Raw genomic sequence first — 20621 nt, forward strand, 5'->3', positions numbered from 1 at the left:
CTTCATCGCATCTGGTATCTCTCTGAGGAGAGGCACGGCAGTCTGCCTAATTTAGGAGAGGTGTGGCATCTTACTGATCCTTCTACCTCACTTCCTCTTCCTGTTCTGTCTACTCCACCCACCTAAGGGGCGGTCTATCAAATGGGCCAGGCAGTTTCTTTATTAGCCAATGAAATCAACTCAAACAGAAGACTCTCCCACATCAGCGGTGGCAGCTCAGAGAAGAAGTCTTCTTAGCAGAATTAGCACCATAGAGCAATCACACCCTTCAATTGCCAGGAGGAAGATGTGAAGTGAAAAATCAAAACCCGTCTTCTGTGGTAGCCACAGAGCAGTCGAGGAAGGAAGACAAATATAATCAAAATACATTGTATGAAATTCTCAAAGAATACATAAGAATTATTTAATAAAAACACCACCAGTTCATTTATTATACCTCAGAGAGCACTTCAGACCAGGATGGCTAGCGCTACCTCTATGGGAAAAGCAGTGAGGATCAGTTTTGCATACACAGGAGCTTTGCGACTCTCTTCTAGAGAGAGGCCTGGGCTGATTCCTGCTGGGGCCCCAGGGGCGATCTGTGATGAGCATGCTTCTGCACAGATCCACATGCACCGCAGTATCACGTGCCTAAGGGACGCTCCTAGGTCACGGCAGGAACAAAACTGCGCTAGACTTTCCCCAAGTGCCGTCTGTTTCTTTTTTTTCTTTTCTTTTCTTTTTTTTTTTTGGTTTTTTGAGACAGGGTTTCCCTGTAGTTTCTAGAGCCTGTCCTGGATCTAGCTCTTGTAGACCAGGCTGGCCTCGAACTCAGAGATCTGCCTGCCTCTGCCTCCTGAGTGCTGGGATTAAAGGCGTGCGCCACCACCGCCCGGCTTGTGCCGTCTGTTTCTTAGGCCATGTTTTTGATTCCTGCTCCCAGGAGCTGCACTGGACAACTGTAATCGTGTGCCGGGTCTGTGGGGTTGGGGCGGAGGCAGACTGGGCACACCCTTCTTCCTGGTGCTCCAGCCACGCCAGCTGTGACCCGCTCCTTCTCCACAGGGCCTTCGCGCATGTAAGCTCTCCTAGGTGGGGCCCTGAGATCTCACGCAAATGCCCTTTCTCAAGCAGCACTGTACGCTCCGGGCCTTCCCTAGCCGCAGTCATTAGCTGCTGGGGTAAGTGTTAAAGCTCAGAAGGGAAAGGTTTCCTGGCCATTGGAAGCCAGGCAATACCTACAACTCGGAAAGGAACTATATCCTGGCTGTTGGGAATCAGGCGATGCCTACAGCTCCGATACTTCTTACAGGTATCACCTGGCTTCTGACGGTCAGGATACCGTTTCCTCCAGAGCTGCAACACTTACAGCTGGGCTCCTGAATTTTCCTCTCTAGCTCTCTATTTTGTTTTTGTGTTCACTGTCACCCCTGCCCTCTTGAGCAGAGGCCCCAGCAGCAGAGAACCTTGTTTGGGTGACTGTCACTGTGTCCTGGTGACACTGCCTAATACCTAGCAAGAGTTCAAGAATCACGGCTGATCCTTTGAGGATGACAAACTAACTTGAGGGTGACAAAAGCCATTTTATCGTGTTGAGGGGCTGTGTTTCTTTATGTCACTTGCCTGTGCACGGCATCTGCTTTCCAATTGTGTTTTCTTTTATTGATGAATACGAATTTTGCAAAGAAGATAAGGGAACTGCTCATCTTTCAATTGGGTTATAAATACATTTTAAAAAAATCAAATTTATTAATTTTGTAGTGTGTGTGTGTACACAAGTGTGTACAAGTGTGTAGAGGTCAGAGGATGACTTATTGGAGTTGGTTCTCTTTCTACCATGTGGATCCAGGGGACTGAACCTAGGTTTTCAGTCTTGACAGCATGCTTCCTGACCCCATAAGCCATCTCATCAGACCTGTGAATCTTTAAATTTTATTTATTTATTTATTTGTTTGTTTTTGTTTGTTTTCTTCCAGCCGTTGTTTACCTTTGGTGTGGATCACTTTCCTTCTAGGTTTCTAACTCTTCTTTAGCCAAGTTCATTAGCTGTTTCTCCCATTTTCCCAGTGGTAACGTGAAACTCCTGTCCCCAGCTCCCCCATGACTGTGAGGCTCAGTAAGTACTGCATCCGGGCAGGAGAAGATGGGATGTAAAGGTGGGCTGGGTCTGTGAAGTAGAGGAGGCTGGCTATAAGCACACTGCCACAGCAAGTGACACAGCGAGCAGGCGCCGTGCAGACAGGACCAGGTTTGTGTCTGGAGATCTAAGCAGGTCACTAGATCTAACTAGTAACCCCCACAGCTCACCTTAGGGATCAGCGTGGGAAGCGGTGATGAGGCATGAGTAGGCTCAGAGCCTTGATCCTCAAGGATTTAGGATCTGACTTGCAAAAGGAAGTGGGAAACTGGCTTCTACAGGGTTGGGGCTGACAGAGGAGCATCCGCCCATGGAGTGCTACAGGGCAGCCGGGAACACCCAGCAGTGGCTGCGAAGGGTGGCCCATGTCTACCCTGGGCAGGAAGGAGACCTGGGAAGGCCAGAGTCCATCTTGCATTCAAGAGACAAAGGCTGTGTTTTCATTCTAGGCCTGTTTATTTTTAGATAACAGGAGCCACATCAGCTGGCACACCCCAGCAAGTGTGAAGTTTGGTTTTTTTTTTTTTTTTTATAATTTAATTCTAGAAAAGGTTCAATAACATTAGCCAAGTACAACCTTACATTTGAGGTCTAGGTCAAACAGCCTCCAAGGGCACCGCTTGGCGAAGCTGTGTGTGTGGGGGGGTGTGTACACACGTGTGCCCAGAATTTATAAAATGTTCCCTGTTGCGTCCGTACACCCTGCTAACAATTTCACTTTTCATCATCTGCCGTCCATGCCGGCGGCAAATGTTTGGCAAATACATAATTCAGTATAAGTCCCATACGATGGGGTTTCACAACCAGGCCTAACCGCTGAGATATGACTTAATTTGTTAAAGTGATAAACAAGATTATAATGTGCAAACAAACAGGGCCTGGGTTCCAGCGGCGTCCAAGTTTATTTTACCAAAGCTATAAACACAGGCCCTTTCTCCAGGCCTGCTGATTGGGTTTCTCCTTCTTTTGTCGGGGGAGAAGAATGTAAAGGGGGGAGCAGGAGCCCTCTCACTGGGCTCTCTGGCTGTGACTCTTGAAGGAACCCATTCATCCCCACTATTGGGCAATGCTGCCTGCCCAGGGTCCTTCTGGGGTTTCCCACACAGAGCCCCTGCCAAGCAGGAGATTCGATCTCAGCTTGACCAAGCTGGGCCCCTTGCTCCAGGGACTCAGAGCCTTGTGAAACAGGCTGAGAGCCTGGGGTCTTTGGGGAAGGAGGGCCGGGGTCACAGCCCTCCTCCAACCTTGCCCTGAACTGCTCCTCAACCAAGAGTCTCTAGTGTAATTCCATCTGAGGCCTGGCGATAAAAAACCGGACAGGCCTATTCATTATGCCAGGAAGGCCTGGGACGGGGTCGCTCTCCTCAGCTCCTGGAAGCCCATGGAAGAGGCAAGAGAAGGCCTCTCTCAACCAGACCCTTGGGCTGGTAACTCTCCCCATAGAACCTGAGAACTCCCAAACCACCAGTAGCTACTAGCTTCTCAGCCCTTCTTAGCACAGGGTTAGCAAAGAACCCGTTTGTCTTCCGTGCCCTTGGAGGGCTGTAGCCGAGGGGTCAGGCAGCGGCTCGGACCTGCTGGCTCCGCACGGAGGCTCTTCCACAGGCATTACCTTCTCTTGCGTGTACACGCCTCCAGCCGGCCCAGCTCCTCATAGGACTGGTAGAAGATGTCGAACTCCCTGGCACCCCAGCCCCTCCAGACAGCCAGGCACCACTCCGTGTTTTCATTCGCAAAGCCGCACACTACCGTGTCCTTTGCCACCACCGCCGCATCCACCAGGACCCTGCAGAGAAACAGGGTCTGAGTACGCCCACCGGAGTCCTCACTAGGTCAGGGAGGGCTCTCTCTCTTCGTGTGTATTTTTGAAAGGGGTGGAGTTACTAAGAGGGTAAACATAAACAGCTCAACCTGGCTCTGGAATGTACATAAAGGTCCCAGTTCTTCCTCATGGTCTGACCTATGTGTAAGTCCGGATCTCTGGCCTCCATCTTTGGAGGCTCCATCCCTGTGCCCACCAAACCTTGACACCTCCCTCCCAGGGTCAAGACATCCTGCCAAAATCTTGACCACTCCCCCAATCTATTTAAACTGCTCCCCCAGAACGTTTCCTCGTGATCTCTTTCGGGTGGTAGCGTTCGCAGCTTCCCGGTTCCTTCTCGGGACCACCCGAGAGCACAGGAATCCCATTAAACCTGGATATTTTTTAATTTGGCTTGTTGTGATTTGGCTTGATTGGGATTTTTTGCGTCGGCAGAGAGCTCACGTTAGGAAAATTCCTAACACTGTGGGCCGAGGTTTTATAATGCCCCACAAAAGACCAAGGGTATCAATTCACATTATAAGCATTGGCTGTAAGAGAATAACCCCCTGGAAGGCCACTGACTAAGACAAGCATGGCAGGAGTCACCCAGGCCTCTCTTCAGAATTGTAGTGTCTAGAATAAACCACCAACTACTAGTGTTTAAGAATGACCTACGGAGGTCAGAGAGGTGGCTTGCTGGGTAAAGGGCTGGCCTCCCTCTGAAGCAAGTTTGATGACTTGATTTCAATCCCTGGAACCCATTTAAAACGGGCAGGAACCAAGCCCCACAAAGTTGTCCTCTGACCTCTGCGTGCACACTGTGACACGCACCTGCACCCCACAATCAAAAAGTCAGAGTGGCCCACGTGTGCAATTACACTTGCTAGTGTCCTTGTTGCAGCCCCCGCCCCCCCTCCCCCAGCCATTTTGTCCCTACATACTTAAGAAATTCAGAGACATAGCTTGGACAGAAAATCTGCTACCTCAAAGTCATCCCTGCTTCCGTTGTTTTGAGGTTGTGGACTGTTTTATTATGGTCTTTGGGTGCACAACATGTTTCCTCTTAGGCCACAATGGATGACTCCCTGTAACCTGCTTGCTCTGGTGTCTCTGTGGGGCTGGAGGCCCATCTCTGGGTGGAGTTGCACCTCCTCCCCCTATGCCCAGCGAGTGAGCCCCACTGCACACCGAGGTTCCCTTTCACCAAGATATCTAGAATCTCAGATCCTTCCTTGCTTTTTCAGCTGGCCAACTCGGGTCTTCTTCCTTCTAGCGAATGTGCCCGACTCTTGATAAAACCTGCCTCTATGCGTGGGGGTGTGTGTGACTAGAAAAAGCTACCAGGTACTCTCAGAGTAGCATGCCAAGGTCACCTGACCTATGGGCTCCCAGAAGCCCAACTTGGGAGCTGGGAACCACTTCGGCACAAAGCTTCCTTTGACTGGGTCAGTCAGGGGTTGGGAGCAAAGACTGGTCGGGTTTCTAGAACTGCGCATAGATTAGATCCACTGCCCCAGGACTGACTGAGAAATCTCAGTGCCGGCAGGCAAGGGACTGGAAGTGCCACGAGTGGCTGACGGCTTGCTCTGCTTTGGGCAGAACGGCACTGTGCGATGATATTAAAGATGACTAAAGACCCTTAACCGAGATGAGTGACAGCCTGTGAGGCCAGCAGGTCTCCTTGTGATGTGAGATACGCCACAGTACACGCACGTTTGAATTCAGGACTTTTCGTGGGGGATCTTCAGGGTGAAGGATAAACAGGAACTCTGGCTAACACCAGGCTTCCATGCCCCTGGCCTTGAAGACTTTGCCCTGAACTGGCACCCAACCCAGATGCCCCACAGCAGGAACTGGTATGTCTCCTAGTGTCAGTACAGAGACATTCTCAGGCTAGCAGAGTGGGTGTCTCCTGGTCCTGTCTGTTGCTTCATGGATTGCTGGGTCCCCTGCAGGGCTTTCCTGTTTGGCAGGAAGAACAGTGAATCTTTTGGAGGGACCATCATTTCAACTGCAGGGGACTCTGGCCCTGGAGACATACCTTTGGCAAGGTACTTGATCTGCAGTACCCTGCCGCCTCAGAAATAGATACCCTTGGGCTAGTGGCTGCTGCTCTCCTCAGCTGTCATGCTGAGCCCCAGGAGGTGCCTGGGGGGTACACTGCCTTGCTTTCATTTTGCCTCCTGGCTACATCCACATGCTTCTCTGCGAGAACCTGGGGCAGCAGGGCGGCTGTGCTATCTAGTGGACGTGTTAGCTAGCGCTGGGGTTCCACATGCCCCTCCCCTGGTTCCTACAGAGTGCTTCTCAGAGTCTTACCCATGCGAAGTCAGCTCTCGTGCTTTTAAGACAGCAAGGACTCTGCCTCGCTGGGCACCTGAATTCTTCTCCAGGCCAATAACGATGATATCTCCGCCATGCCTAAGAAACCAAAGCCAAGAAGGGGACACGTTTGTCCAGGAAGCTGTACTCTCAGTGGGTCTAGGACCAGTGTGCGGGTAGGTGCGGAGCCTGAAGGTTTGTGAGGGGAGTGAGTGCATGAGAGTGGGGCAGCGTGAGTGGGGGCAGTGTGGCACAGGAAAGGACCTGCTGTAGGAACCCGCGCATGCGTCTTGTTTTGTGGCACCTAGGATTTTCTGATGGACAAATGAGCTTCTGTGTGGATATTCTTGGTTTCTCTGGGAGATTACTCCCAGTTCTAAAAGCGAATGGCAAAGCCTTCTTGGCAGAACTGCCTGGATGGATTTGGAAATCTTTTAAGAAACTGTGGGTTCCACTCACCACAGCCCCAAAGCAAGAACCCTGGACAGATCAGAAATGGCACCTGCACATCAAAAAAACTTACCTGGGGACCCAAATGAGGTCTTTGACAGCCAGGACCTTCACAGCCTGCAGGTGTTGGCTGAACGTCTCCCCATCCATGGGAGCCAGGTCAGGCTCAGATCTGTCAGAGGTCACAGTGGGCCTGTTTGGGTCTTCATAATTAGCAGAGAAAGGCACGCTGGAATAGCTGGTCAGGGAGCTGGGCAGACTGGAAGGGGACCTGGGGTCTCGGTGGGGTGGGGATGAGGAGTAGGAGGACGTGGAGCAGTAATCGGTGAGGGAGTCCTGGTGGTTCAGGATCTGCATGCCCAGCTCCTCACTGTACATGATGCTCACATCCGCAATGCACTCTTCCTCGGGCTCCTTCGAGGCGATTATGTGACTGCCTGGGGCTTCTGGGACAGAGGGTCGCACAGGAAATGCGTCCCTGAGAGGACTGGGGTCCCCGCAGAAGTACCGGGCACATAACTGGTAGGTGGCCGAATGGTACATCACTAAGGAATTGGCCCTGTCGTCTAGACACCAGACGACCTCCTCCCCGCTGCAGTCTGAGCTGCACACAAGCGATGTGACCATGGAAGGGGCGGCATAGGGCTCCAGCCGCCGGCTGATGTCCAGGACTGTGCAGTCAATGATGAGCAGGCCAGGTCCATTGCTGTACCAGACCTCGGACCCGCTGTTGGCCACCTCCATCGCTCTCACTGGGTAGGGATTCTGCCGTGCGTCTTCGTCCGGGATACAGAACTTGGACCTGTTGGCTGTGTGTGAACACAAGTAGGAACAGCTTTCTTTTGGGGTGCCCCGGACCACAGGAAACACGGCCACCAGTCCGTCAGCCAGGCCGGCCAGCACCAGAAAGGAGTTCTGTGGGGGAAGGGACAGAGACACATGAAGCTCTTTCACGTCACAAGTTCTGGGAGAGAAGCCACAGGCTCTAGACTCATCTCCCTAGATGCCTCAAGTGGGCACATGGTGTCCCTTAATGCCCCAAAGGAGTAAAGTCTTTGAAGTCCTGATGTGCTCAGGAGTCTCAGGACTCCTGTGTCCAGAAAAGATGTAGCCTTGCCCCAGCAGAGCCGAGGCCATCCTTGGTGCTGCAAGGCAAGGCATATGCCAGGGAGGAACAGTGTCCACAGTGCTGAGGGCATCCAGCAAGGGTGCTGCCACCTGGGACTGGTCCCTTCCTGCATGAGCCGCAGGCGGCTGCTTTTCTTGGACGCCGTGAAGGCCTCACTGAATGGCAGGCAGAATGTCTTCCCTATTGCAAACAATTTAACAGGACAGCTGTTGTGGGCATGGGGAACTCTGTTCATTTCCCACCATAGGTGGAGTGCTACAGATAAGCAGCGGCCAGATCTCTGTGCCCACCACTGCCACCTTGGCCCTGGACTGGCCTACGAAGGGTTAAGTCTCATTCATCTCTGCAACCCTGGACTCCACTGTTCCTGTTAAGTAGACAACACGTGTTTCTAGAAGAAAGAGCTTCTGGCTTACCTCTCCTACCGAGAAAGAGTCTTGGCTTCATGCACCAGCACACACACATACACACACACACACACACACACACACGCACACACACACTGAATATCCTATGCTGACACTAGTGGAGACTTGGACTTACCATGAAGCATGGGTTCCTCTGTAGCCACCCCCCAGAGGTCACTAGACAGAGGTCAAAGCCAAACTCAGGCTTCCTAGGGCATTTCCCTGAGCAGACAGAGTGCAGTGGGGCAGGTAAAGGGGCCATAGATCCAAGTCAGAGTTCAGGATAGACCCCAGCCTTGTTCTGACCAGGGAGAATGGCAGAAAGTCTCTTTGTTGAGAGTCAGTGTGTGTGTGTGTGTGTGTGTGTGTGTGTGTAGGGGGATGGCTGTTCAGAGTAATGGAGTGAGTGGCCTCTCACTCAACATCCACATTAGGGAGCCTTAATAAAGTTTCTCAGAATCCATCTTCAGGATTTAGGTCAGCAAGGCAGCCAGAGCAAACAGGTCATAAGTCTTATTGGGTCCTGGCTCTGCTGGCCAGCGTGGGGAACACCACGTCTGTCGGGATGTGAGCGTGCTTGTGTAAGAGCACATGGGTCTGCCCTGTGTGGCCTCTGCAGGACGACCTCTGTGGGGCCAGGCACCCTGTGCAGGCGGCTCACACAGAGCCTGCTTTATTCTCCCTTCCCAGGCAGTACGTGCACTCTGCCTGGGGATCCTGCACCCTGCCTGGGGCTCTGGCCGTCGGGGTCCTTCAATAATGCTTTGTGTCCAGTTCTCCCGGGCTCTGGTGTGGGGAGATCCCAGCTGCCAGGCCTGCCCCTGGGGCAACGGCCATAAACAACTCTAAGGTTCAGCTCATATCTATTCTGCATCTCTCCTTTCTCTTTGCTAAAGAAGTGAAACTGGAGCAGCATGGAGAGAAGAGTCCGCAGGTTTGGTAACTATCAGGAAGTCACAGGGTCAGTTGCCAAGTGCCCAGCCTAAGACTCTGGGATACACAGGGTCAGAGATCTATTACTGTGATCACCTCCACTGCATATAGACAAATGGGAATCACATACAGATAGTCACCGCATTTTAAACAGTAGCATAAGGAAGTGCTCCTTATGCACGGGGTGTGGGGGGAGCCCCCACTGCATTCACAGGCCCCCCCCCCCATAGCCTTTCTGAATCCAGGGAGGGCAGCAGAACCTGGGAGACCAGGCAGTACCACACAACTTCTCAGAGGAGGGCGCATGGGTCTAGATCCCCACAGTTCACCAGGAAGGCTGCTTCTGGGCAAGGCTGGGGAGGGAAGGTGAAGCCCCTGCATCTGCTGTTGGATGGAGAAGGCTCAGAGCCAGTGCAGTGATGGCTTGGCCAGCCCTAGTGAGGCTGGATTCAATGCCTAGATATGGTGGAGCTGGCTTAGCCTAGGGATGGGGAGTACACTCATTGGGGGGAGTTAGGAGGGTGAGGAAGTGGGTCTGCTAGGCAATGCTGGGCAATGCTGGATAGGCTAGGCAGTGTTGGGTAGTGCCGTGCAGTGCCGGGCAGTTCTGGGCAATGCTAGACAGTGTTGGGTCTTTGAGAGGCAGTAATGACAAACAGAAGGGAACTAGTAATCAGGAAAGGCGGTGGTCAAGGCAGGCTGGGGCGAGACTACTGATACCTCTGTCTAGAGAAGCATCTTTTTTCTTGCTTCATCATTTACACCAATGTGAACCCCATTTGAGTCAGGGCTGGCATTTGTTCATGGACAGAAGGCACTCCATATTTAAAGATGGTCACCTATGTCTCTAAAGGTGACTGTGACCTGGGCAAGGTGGCCCAAGAAGGTGTGGCTCCTCTGTGCCCAGCTCAATCCATCGTCCCCAGTAAGGAGAGCCTCCCACCCAGAGTGACCGATCTGAACATCTCTCTTTCCCACCTTACCTTTTTAATAACAGGCACTGCCAAGAAGCAAGTGACAACAGCCGGGGTGTCCAGGGCCTGCTGGGGCATGCTTAATGGGCACATGCCTTTAAGACTATAAATATAGATTTTCTGGTCCTGCAAAAGGAGAAGAGCCTACTGTAAGAGCCAGAGAAGAAAGTGACTGGCGCGTCCTATTAGGATGCTTTCAGCCTGGGGAACCCCTCTGCACCTTAGAAAGACAGCATTTTGTTTGGTTATTCATTTCTGGTTTTTGTTTGTTTGTTTGATACAGGGTCTCTTCATGTACCCCTGGCTATCCTAGAACTCCCTCTGTGGACCAGGCTGACCTCAAACTCACAGAGATTCCCCCTGCCTCTGCCTACTGAGTGCTGGGATTAAAGGCGTGCGCCACCACTGCCCAACAATTTCTACTTTTTGTAGAAACTCTGAAAAACACAGAATAGCCTGGCAGGAAATGAACTCACAGAGAGTCTTTAGTAATGGGGGTTATAGCCTCTCAGACGCGTGTCTGTGGTATGCACGAGCATGCCATTATCAAAGTGGGCTCACAAGACAGCAACACAGTGACGTAGGTGTGCCCTTTTACTCCCTTTACGATCAATATGGGGTCAACTCCTCGGCCCATTACCCTTTAAGATATTTAGTGAATTTGCTGTCGCTATTAAGAATTACATTGGGATAGGCATTCTTAAAGATCTCTTTGTCTATTCTCTCAGAATAAATTCCTTATTCTTTTTTTTTAGATTTATTTATTTATTATGTATACAACATTCTGCCTGCATGTATGCCTGTACGCCAGAGGAGGGCGTCAGATCTCAGTACAGATGGTTGTGAGCTACCATGTGGTTGCTGGGAATTGAACTCAGGACCTCTGGAAGAGCAGCCAGTGCCCTTAACCTCTGAGCCATCTCTCCAGCCCCCTTCCTTATTCTTGAGGTCTCAGTAGCCAGGCTATTTTTGGAGATCTCTTACATGTTTAGCCATACGTTCAAACGTTCATACTTCCAAAGTCCATGTGGATGGACTGCAAAGATCAAAACCCCAGAGCATGTGATTTGGGGCACTCTTTGGCTTCCTCGCAAGACAGCTACTTGGGTCTTCTGATGGATATGGGGCTACGGGTCTTCAGGGATGTGCTTTGTTCTGTGGCACTCATAGTGTGATGAGGAGACACGGCCTGCCACCAACACATCCAGTTTCTCCTGCTGAACACCCACCTGTCCTTACCACCCCGAATCCTAGCTATCGACTGGTGGCGAGCAGGACAGTAGCACTTCTCCTGGTGACCCACCTCACAGGACTGACGACATTAGGCTAGGTATTTCTCAGGGGCTAGCTGGGGGTTACCTGATAGTCAGGTTGACCTGAAAACCTTGCATTTTTATAAATACGGTCCCCCTGGGAAGTGTCCCCCTCCAAAGCCCACCCTGACACGAGACCCACAGGCTGGTGGTTACCTCGGTGGCTATCCACACAGAGCTCTGGACCTTGAGTTGGCAGCTCAGCTTCATCCCGGCACAGGCCATCCTCTGCACTTCCAGAAGCCCCTTCTCTGTGTTGACCACTGTGTAGTTCCTGTGGTTGGCAACAACATGCGGTCAGTTCCAGATAGACAGTGGCCACCTCCTTCCCCAGGCTGGTGTAATGGTCTTAAAAGAGGTGTAATCATGTAAGTATAAAGGGTCCATCACAGGCTCGTGTTTTAAAGATTTGGTTCCCAGGTAGATACTCCTGCTTGTGTCTGAGAGGAAGGGCAGAGCAAACACTCTCAGGAAACTAGGGTGAAGGAGGGTGTGCCCCAGCACCCACAGGCCAGGTTGGCTCTGGAGTCCCAGTAATATACTCCTAGAAGCCTCTACCAGCTTCCTTGCTTCTCCAGTGTCAATCCAGCCATTGGGTGAATGCTGCTTCCCCTTGGTTCTTGGAGACAATGTCTAGATCCTAGGGGTATGTATGACATTTCTTTGGTTTTGGTTTTTAGTCGTCTCCAATGGACAGAACTGGAAATAGGAGTTTATTTTCCCTCTGTCTATGCCTCCTTGCTGCCAGTCTAAGAGCATAAGATTCATGCAGACTTCAATTAGACTGACCTCAGGGAAATGGCAGAGTTTATTCCATTGATTCCACCCTACCTGAGTCTCAGGTTGTCTAGGTTTCCTCAGATTGCAACACCTACAAGTGCTTTCTACTGGGACCATGTGAAGATGGTCTACTATTCTAGCTCACGAAGCTCTCAAACCAGCAGGAGGGTAGCATGCACTGGCCAACCCTGCAGGCCATCACACGAGACCCCGATCCCATTCCCCGACCCCGATTCCAGCCCTTACTACACTCTCCTCAAACACTTGCCTCTGGGTCTCAGGAATTCTTTTCCTCTCCCAGTGGGACTTCCCTCCACTCTACCTTAGACACCTTGCCTTCTGCTACTGACTGCTCTCTGGTCCACGCAGTGCTGCCCATCAGCTGCCTCCACACCCTTCCCCAGCTCTTTAGCTCACTCTGCCTGAGTAAGCTGGGGACTTTCTTGCTTCTTAGGGTCATTCTGTGTTCTTCCCATTATGATCTCTCTATAAATGCTCCCTTGAAGGTCCATCAAGTCCTGTTCCCTCTCTCCTTCCTGGAGAAATGGTCAGGTTTGTAAACCACCTTCTGCAGCCTGGGGGCTGGGGTGAGCAGACCCTGGGAGCATTAGCCACATAAGCAGGCTGGTGGTTCCTTCACAGCAGTGGTCTCATACTGCCCTGCAAACACCCTGGCTCCACAGACCACGGTGGCCACTTTGGACGCTCTCTTTTCTCTGGGACATCTCATTCCCCCATTCTCCCTTCCTTCCTGCCATGCCAAACAGTTGGAAGGGACCGTCTGTGGCCACTTATCACAGGGTGACCCTTGGGCTCTGGTCCCCTGCCTTCCTTTGGCCCTGGTCCCTTGCTCTCTCATTCCACAGTATTGGCTGTTATCCTCGCTCACCTTCAGCACCATCTAATGCCCTTCCTGCTCAGAGTGTGGATAACTTCCTCTTGAAGCAACACTCTCCCTGGAACTGGGTTCCTGCCACACTCAAGCCCACCCTTTCTCTACTTCCCTTAGCTTCAAAACTGTACCCGTGTGAATTTTGTTTCTGCCCTCCTCCTCTCTTGATTGCGCTCCAGCCAGGCTTCGGACTCCACTGTCTGCTAAATGTGCGCCACTGGCACCATTGCTTTTTCTGTTCCCAGGGCCCCCCAAGACATAAGCAGGGAAGGGCAGACTGGAGACATTACCTGGACTCCTCCTTCCCATCCCAGAACACCACCGTGTACTCCTGGCCTTGGGATGAAAAGAAGGCCGACTGCTTCCCACAGGGCAGCATATACATGAAGGTGGCGAAGGTGGGGTCCTTCATCTGGCTCACGACAGACAGGGCCAGTGGGCGCTGCAGGAGAGAGGTCCCTAGTGAGCACCGCTGTGCAGTTTCCCCATGTATTTCCCTTGGCACCAGCCGGGAGTATATGAGAATCTTCCCACTCAGGGTTGGCCTAGCACGAGACTGAAAAGGCTTCAGAACCCTTTCCCCCTCCAAAAAATAAAGACCCTGAATAGTCTTCTCTGGGTCATCATGGCCACAGTAATAGGCTCGGTTGGTCTGGAGTCAAAGGCCCATTGTGTCCCATCTTAATCCCAGGGACATCAACTTTTGCCTCAGATTGTATTCATAATGCGTTACATCAGCTAGCTGATTTGATGGACGGGTGCTAAGCTTGATAATGGGGCCCCTTCTGACAAACAAGGCGCCATCTTTAATAATGTAGCAGGGTCCTTGCTTCGCACAAGCAAAGCTTCTAAAGAGATGTGTACCTTCCCCTGTTCTTTCATGGAGACTACATTGCCACAATGGGTCTGATACACAAATTGAGTGATACTCAAAAAGTTCCAGATTTCAGAGCATTTTAGAGTGGATTTTTGGATTGGGGATGTTCAACTAACATGTAAATATTCTGAAAAATCTGAAAAACTCCAAAATTTGAAATACTTCTGGTCCCAAGTACACAAGCTAGGGAGAGAAAGGTGACTTCTCCTCAGACAGACATGCAGGCACACACCTGTGCACACACACCAGGACTGGGATGTACATTAGCAGAACTAAAGTTCTGTCTAGAAGAGACAGAGAAGATTTCCCAGCGGCCCTGAGGGAGGGTGTACGAGCAGGCACACACAGCCCGTGCGGCCAGGGGAGGAAGGGTCCAGGCTCCACTCTTCCATGTACCTTCTCTGGCTTGGTGTCCCAGCATTCCATCATGAGCGCCTGGAGTCGATGGAACTGCACTTCCTCGGGCTGCCCCAGAACTGGGCGGATGCCCTTGGACAGCTTCTTGGCAATCTGAAGTTGGTGGTGACCCAGGGCAGGACGCTGTCCCGACAGTAACTCGTACAGAACCATTCCATAGGAGAACATATCTACCTGGGCAGAAAGGCAAGCCAAGTTAGGTCTCCTGCCTGGGCCCAGCAACTTTCGAAAGTTGCTGGGCTGAGGGGGAAGGAACAGAGTAGATAATTATTAGATAAGGAAATTAGCTTATTAGAAATTACATTATGAGATAAGAAAATTAAATTATTAGATAACACTTAGATAAGGAAAACTCAGGCTTCCCCCAGAGGGAGACCCTCATCAGTACATCCAACAGCTCATTTATCCACCCTGATCTGTCCACGTACCACACCTGTCCTTCCGTTCATCTACCTCACCATTCATTCTTCCTTCCTAATTTACAAATCCTCCCATCCATCCATTTGTCCATCCAACTTCTAGACACACACACACACACACACACACACACACACACACACTGAGAGAGAGAGAGAGAGAGAGAGAGAGAGAGAGAGAGAGAGAGAGAGAGAGAGAGAGAGAAATTGCTAACTACCAGACACCAATTAAGGGCTCCAAAACCAAGACACCAGAGGGCTGTCTGTGAAACTCATACAAAGGGGAGCCGAGCGTCTCCTAGATAGCAGCTCCTTTGTTTCTTCACTTTAATTATCATCAAAAGGCCCAGGAAAGGGTTATACAGATCCCCTGGTAAGCCAGGGAAGATCTTTTACATGAGAATGTCTGAGACAAGAGTCAGCAGTCTTTAGTGTGACCATTCTCACAGCCTCTTGGGTGAACACCTTGTCTGCGTCACCAGCTACTGAGAAGCTTCCCATTTCTGTTGCTTTGGTGCAACTTCTGGCAACAGCCACAGGTGCTGAGTTAACCCGTGCACGCTTAGGTCATTCTCAAGGTCCATGACCCGTCTGAAAACAAACAATGCACTAATAAGAAACCAGAGCAAGCAAGATGGTGACTCAGCCGGTAACGGCATTTGCTGCTAAATCTGACTGAGTTTGCGAGTTGTCTGGTTTCTATACACAAGTCCCCTCTAAATAAATACATGAGTAAATAAGTATAATGAAAATAAGTTAGAGTCAAGGGGGTGGTGAACGGACAGGTTGGCATGATACGCAGCTACTGAGTGTGATACACAGCTTTCGGGACTCAGCCCTTGTCCAAGCCACGGCTGCTGCTCAGCTGCCTGGGAAGTCATACTCACTTTCCCAGTACTCGCTCTCTCCTGGCTGGCATTTAACCAGCACCTTGTGGTACCAGGAACTGCTACCACGTTTATTTTGTGCTTCTCAAGAGCACCTTGCAGGCTTGCTCATTCTGTGATAGTCAGGCTCTAAGTGCAGGTACATTTCTACCCCGAACTTTGTCCATAGTTTATGGTTTGTGATGTTTGTGAATTGAAGTTACAGAAGCGTGAATCGATGGCTGGGGAGATGGCTCAGTAGGTAAGGTGCTTCCTGTGGAAGCATGAAGACCCGTGTTCTGATTCCCCCAACACCTACTAAAAGCCAGGTGTAGCAGTGTGTGTCTGGAATCCCAACCCTGGGAGGAGGTGGAGCCAGGAGGATCCCAGGAACTCATTGGTCAACAAGTGTAGTCAATCAGTGAGCTAGCTCCAGGTTCAGGGAGAGTGACAGAAAGGCAGTAACGCTAATGGAGAGGCAAGCACACCAGCATACACACACACACACACACACACACACACACACAAAAGCAGGCAGACCATATGCCCCAGCACCTTCTGGTCAGAGCCAAAATCTCCCTCACTGAATACAGGAGAGAGTAAAACACAGGCTGGAGCCGGTGAAGCCAGGGTGCCAGGACTGCCTCTCTGGCTTCTCACAGGACTGGGCCCCTGCTCTCCACAGCTGGCTTTGGGGATGACAGCAGGACAAGCAGGTACCTTCTCATCATACACGATGCGAGGCCTGATCTCCGGAGCCTGGTAGCCAGGGGTGCCCTCCACTCCCAGGGCACCCTCGTGAAAGGACTGCCGAGAGATGCCGTAGTCTGACAGTTTGATGTTTACATGCTCCTTGACGCTCAGGGACCACACCAGGATGTTGTCTGACTTGAGGTCACAAAAGATGATGCTCTTCTTGTGCAGGTAGGCCAGGCCTGAGGCAATCTGGTAGGCTATCTTTTGGGTGAGCATATGCCCCAGGGGCATAAAGGAAGAATCTTGCAAAGAAAAAAAAAACAGTACTTATGTTCAAATTCATCAAACTTAAGATTGAATCAAAGTAGCACTAGAACCTGTCTTTCATTTTCTCCTTCTGTCTCCCTTACTTTTTGGATGGGGTTAAAGGGCTGCCTTATAAGGCACTAGTAGGAAGTAATGAGACCTTTAAGAGGTGGAGCCTCGTGCTGGCTAGTTTTATGTCAACTTGACACAAGACAGGGACATTTTGGAAGAGAGACTCTCACTTGAGAAAATGTCCCCACCAGACTGACCTGCAGGCAAGCCTGTTGTGCATTTTCTAGATTGATGATTGTTGTGGAAGGATGAAGTTAGCCCACTGTAGGTGGCTCCATCCTGGGCAGGTGGTCCTGGGTTATATAGGAGAGCAGACTGAGCAAGCCCATAAGCAACCTTCCTCCATGGCCTCTGCATCAGATCCTGCCACCAGGTTCCTGCCTTGACTTCCACAAGGTGAGGGACAACAAGCTGTAAGCTGAAATAAACCCTTTCCTTCCCATGTCGCTTTTGGTCATGGTGTTTTATCATAGAAATAGAAACCCTAACTAAGACAGGTCACACAGATGGAAGTGAGGTCACTGGGGACATGTCCTTGAAGGAGCCATTGGGACTCTAACCTTTCTCTCTCTTTCCTTAACCTTCTAGGTGGCATGATACAACCAGCCTTTTCTGTCACATGACCCCATCATAATGTGCCACATGACCAAAGGCCCCAAGAACAAGGCCAACTGACCACGGACTGAAATCTCTAAAACCATGAGCCCAAACCAACCTTTATTTCTCTGAGGTTGTTTATCTCAGGCATTTTGTTACAGTGAGGAAACACTGAAAGATACATCCCCTAGCACTTCAAACTCTATGGATACATTGTCGCCCTCCTTCAGGCCAGGTGCCAGAAGGGACAGAGAACGACTTGGAGTGAAGTAGTACGCACTTGGATAGAAATTCTCGCTTAGCGAGCCTTTCAAGACAGACCACATGGGAAGTTGCCAGTGTTTGCATTCAAGGACTCGAGCGCTCCCCATCTCCTCCCAGGCCCACCTTGCTCTGTGGTCAAGGGTAAACTAAAGGTACAGAATCTCCATAAATCGTTCCCATTTTCACGGAGGTTGAGAAGTGCCTGGTTTAATAGCAGCTCTTTCCTAATGAAGGAAGCCACCTCCCCACCTCGGGCAGCAGTCTGGGGGTAGTTACCCATTCCTTCAGGAGAATTCATTTTAACTTTCTTTGAGGAATAAGATGTGGCAGAAGGGATCCCAGGCTCCGTCTTAACTGGTGCCCAGTGTGTACCTGTGGCCACAGGGGGCTCTTAGTGATGCAGCTGGGCTTTGAGGTACCAGCTGCTATCCATTAGGCCAATGGTGCTGCCTCATCTAAGGCTCTGTGTCTTGCCAGTCAAGGCAGTTTCAAGCCTCTTACAGGGCTTGAAATTTGCTTCTGTCTGTCTCCAGAGTGTGAGCTCTCAGGCTGTCCCAACATGCCCTGCCCCATGTTTGGAGTTGGCAAGGCACCTGCTCTGGGGCTGGGCGTACCCTGGCTCCCTGAAGTCACCCATGGTTCTGCTTTTGCAACCAAGTTGGGCATGTGAGATTGGAGGAAACTACTGGATCCAAGGCTATGCAGAGGCCTGTCCTCCTGCACTAGGGATCTGCTGGCCTCTCGCGAGCGAGCTGCCCCTGTGGAAGGTTCTCAGAGTGGCCGTACCTTTGGCATTCTCAGACAGCACAGTGTTAAGGCTGCTCAGTGGGGCTAGCTCCAGGGCGAAGCAGAGTGGGTGGATGCTGATGCCAATGAGCGACACGATGCAGGGGTGCTGCAGGGCATGCAACATGCTGGCCTCCTGCCGGAAATCTGAGAAGTTCTTCATGGCATCCATGGCTCTCAGGTGCCTCAACATGGTGTCTGCAGGACAAAGCAAGGCCGTCAGCTCTCTAGGCAGAATAACGGCTGCAGAGCACGGGCTTCCCTGCGGGACCTAAGGCAAAGGTGACCCAGGTCTAGGTCAGGAAGGTTGTTTCCTAAGGGCACACGACACAAGGAGCCTGCCATACTTACAAGGACTTGGGTAAGGTCAGACGAGGTTACATTTTAAAGTACACACCACATGAAGTATTGTAATACTGATGGCCAGGATTTGGTCCTAAAGGGCGGGGCTGAGACTAAGTCAGGATAGAAAGCAGGGGACAGGGACAGGATGACAGAAGGGAATATCCTCACTCTGGGTCTGGCTGCCTCCCCTTTGATGGGGAATCAAAAACTCAACACAACTGACAGAACCCCCCAGAGTGACTCAGGGGACATTTTTCCCCCTGATCTCTAAGCAGCACTTTTAAAAGAAGTGTTCAAATCAACAAAAGAACTACACTCGCCTGGGATCGAATATGTGAGACCTTTGAGTTTACCTACCTCAGTATCCTCTCTCAACGCTACCCCTCGGCAAGTACTCGGTGCAGTACCCAGTGATACTAACCCTCAAGAAGTACCCAGCAATTTCCTTGACAAGAAGAGTCTTGAAGGTAGGAGAAGAGGCGAACTGGATCATATTTTTGTGCTTAATTTTTAAACTTTGCTTAAGTTTTGAACCTGGTTGTGAATTTCAGATACAAAGACACACACACACACACACACACACACACACACGCACGCACGCATGCACGCACGCACGCACGCACGCAGGCACGTATTTAAGCTGACTCTTTAGAGTGGCCACACTTTCGTCTCAGGGTCCTGTCCATCAATGCGCGCGGGCTTGTGTGTGTGTGTGTGTGTGTGTGTGTGTGTATGTGTCCCTTGGTCATCTGCCCGTCTGGGTTGCTATGTCTCTCCCACCCCACGCCTTGCATCTATAGTGTTCACTATCTCTGTCTCTATAAAGACACAAATGCTAACCAAGGCTGCAAGCGCCAAGCCTCCTCCTTTCTCAAGAGCTGACGTGGCTTGCCATTTATGACAGCTCCTGGTCACTCACTGAGTCCCATCTGGCTCCCTCAGGGAGGACTGTCACGGGGCTCTACCTGCATGGCTCGGAGAGTGCCCTTACAGCTCTCAGCCACCTAGCTGCCCTTCACTTGGAGGTACCAGCAACCTTCTTCTCTTTGCACCCCCTTATATTGCACAAAGCCTGGCCCAGGAACTATCTGGAATGTAATTAGTCCCCCCCACCTCAGGGTCACTGCAGGTTATCTTATTCCATAGCCAGGATCACCATGGTTATCATCAGCTGGTGAGACATTTGTCCATGGCTACTGGGCTGTGACATTCACATTAGAGGAGAAAGGTCTGTCGCAGGGGATGAGTGAACACCAGTCATGCTCTAACCTCCATCACTGCCCTTGAAATTCATTCAAGCATCTCTTATATGATGACCTGCAGGAGACCCTGGAGGCTCAGGACAGCACCCTTGGTTGTGGCCAGTCCACAGAGGGTCATCTGTCTCTGAGGTTACTAGGTAGGGTAAGCCAAGTCTTGACTGCCTTATTTCCGGTTTGCATTCCTTCCCCACAGGTTTTAGAGCTGGGGACCATTGTGGTAAAAAGTCAAGCACCAGGAAAGCCTTAGTGGGCCACTCCCGGGCTGTGCAAGCCCTTGAGTTTGCTGGCCATTTGGCTCCTGAGGGTAAGAGTCCATTCTCGCATCGACTTTTTAACCCATGGAGAATTATTTTTTATCATGTGGTGGATAAGATCTTAATCTCCACCCCAGTTGGTGAGTGTGCTGTCTTCTCTCTGACCAGCAATGTCACCTCTGCTATGTGCTGGCTTTCTGAGCCCACAGGTGACTTCTGTTTCCCAGGCAGGTCTGCTTGAAGTCCTGGAAGAAACTTGCCCCGACCCTGTAGACTCATTCATGACATTTGCGAGGTTGGCCCCTTTCCTTTGTCAGTTCTTGGCTTTGACTCAGCACATGTG

General features: G+C 51.1%; 1 protein-coding gene across 1 annotated transcript in view; it reads right to left on the reverse strand.

Moving 5' to 3' along the window:
• Positions 1–2994: 2994 nt before the first annotated feature.
• Positions 2995–20621, reverse strand: part of Lrrk1 (leucine rich repeat kinase 1) — a 143843-nt gene continuing 126216 nt past the window's right edge. Inside the window, exons 26-34 of the mRNA XM_038313710.2 lie at positions 18418–18615; positions 16417–16694; positions 14394–14588; positions 13411–13562; positions 11605–11722; positions 10145–10261; positions 6766–7607; positions 6240–6341; positions 2995–3902 (exon numbers count right to left, since the gene is read on the reverse strand). Coding sequence (XP_038169638.1) covers positions 3725–3902; positions 6240–6341; positions 6766–7607; positions 10145–10261; positions 11605–11722; positions 13411–13562; positions 14394–14588; positions 16417–16694; positions 18418–18615 — 2180 coding nt within the window. The 3' untranslated portion in view covers positions 2995–3724. The remainder of the gene's footprint in view (positions 3903–6239; positions 6342–6765; positions 7608–10144; positions 10262–11604; positions 11723–13410; positions 13563–14393; positions 14589–16416; positions 16695–18417; positions 18616–20621) is intronic.

Source organism: Arvicola amphibius, chromosome 12, assembly GCF_903992535.2.
Source record: "Arvicola amphibius chromosome 12, mArvAmp1.2, whole genome shotgun sequence".
Lineage (NCBI taxonomy): Eukaryota > Metazoa > Chordata > Mammalia > Rodentia > Cricetidae > Arvicola > Arvicola amphibius.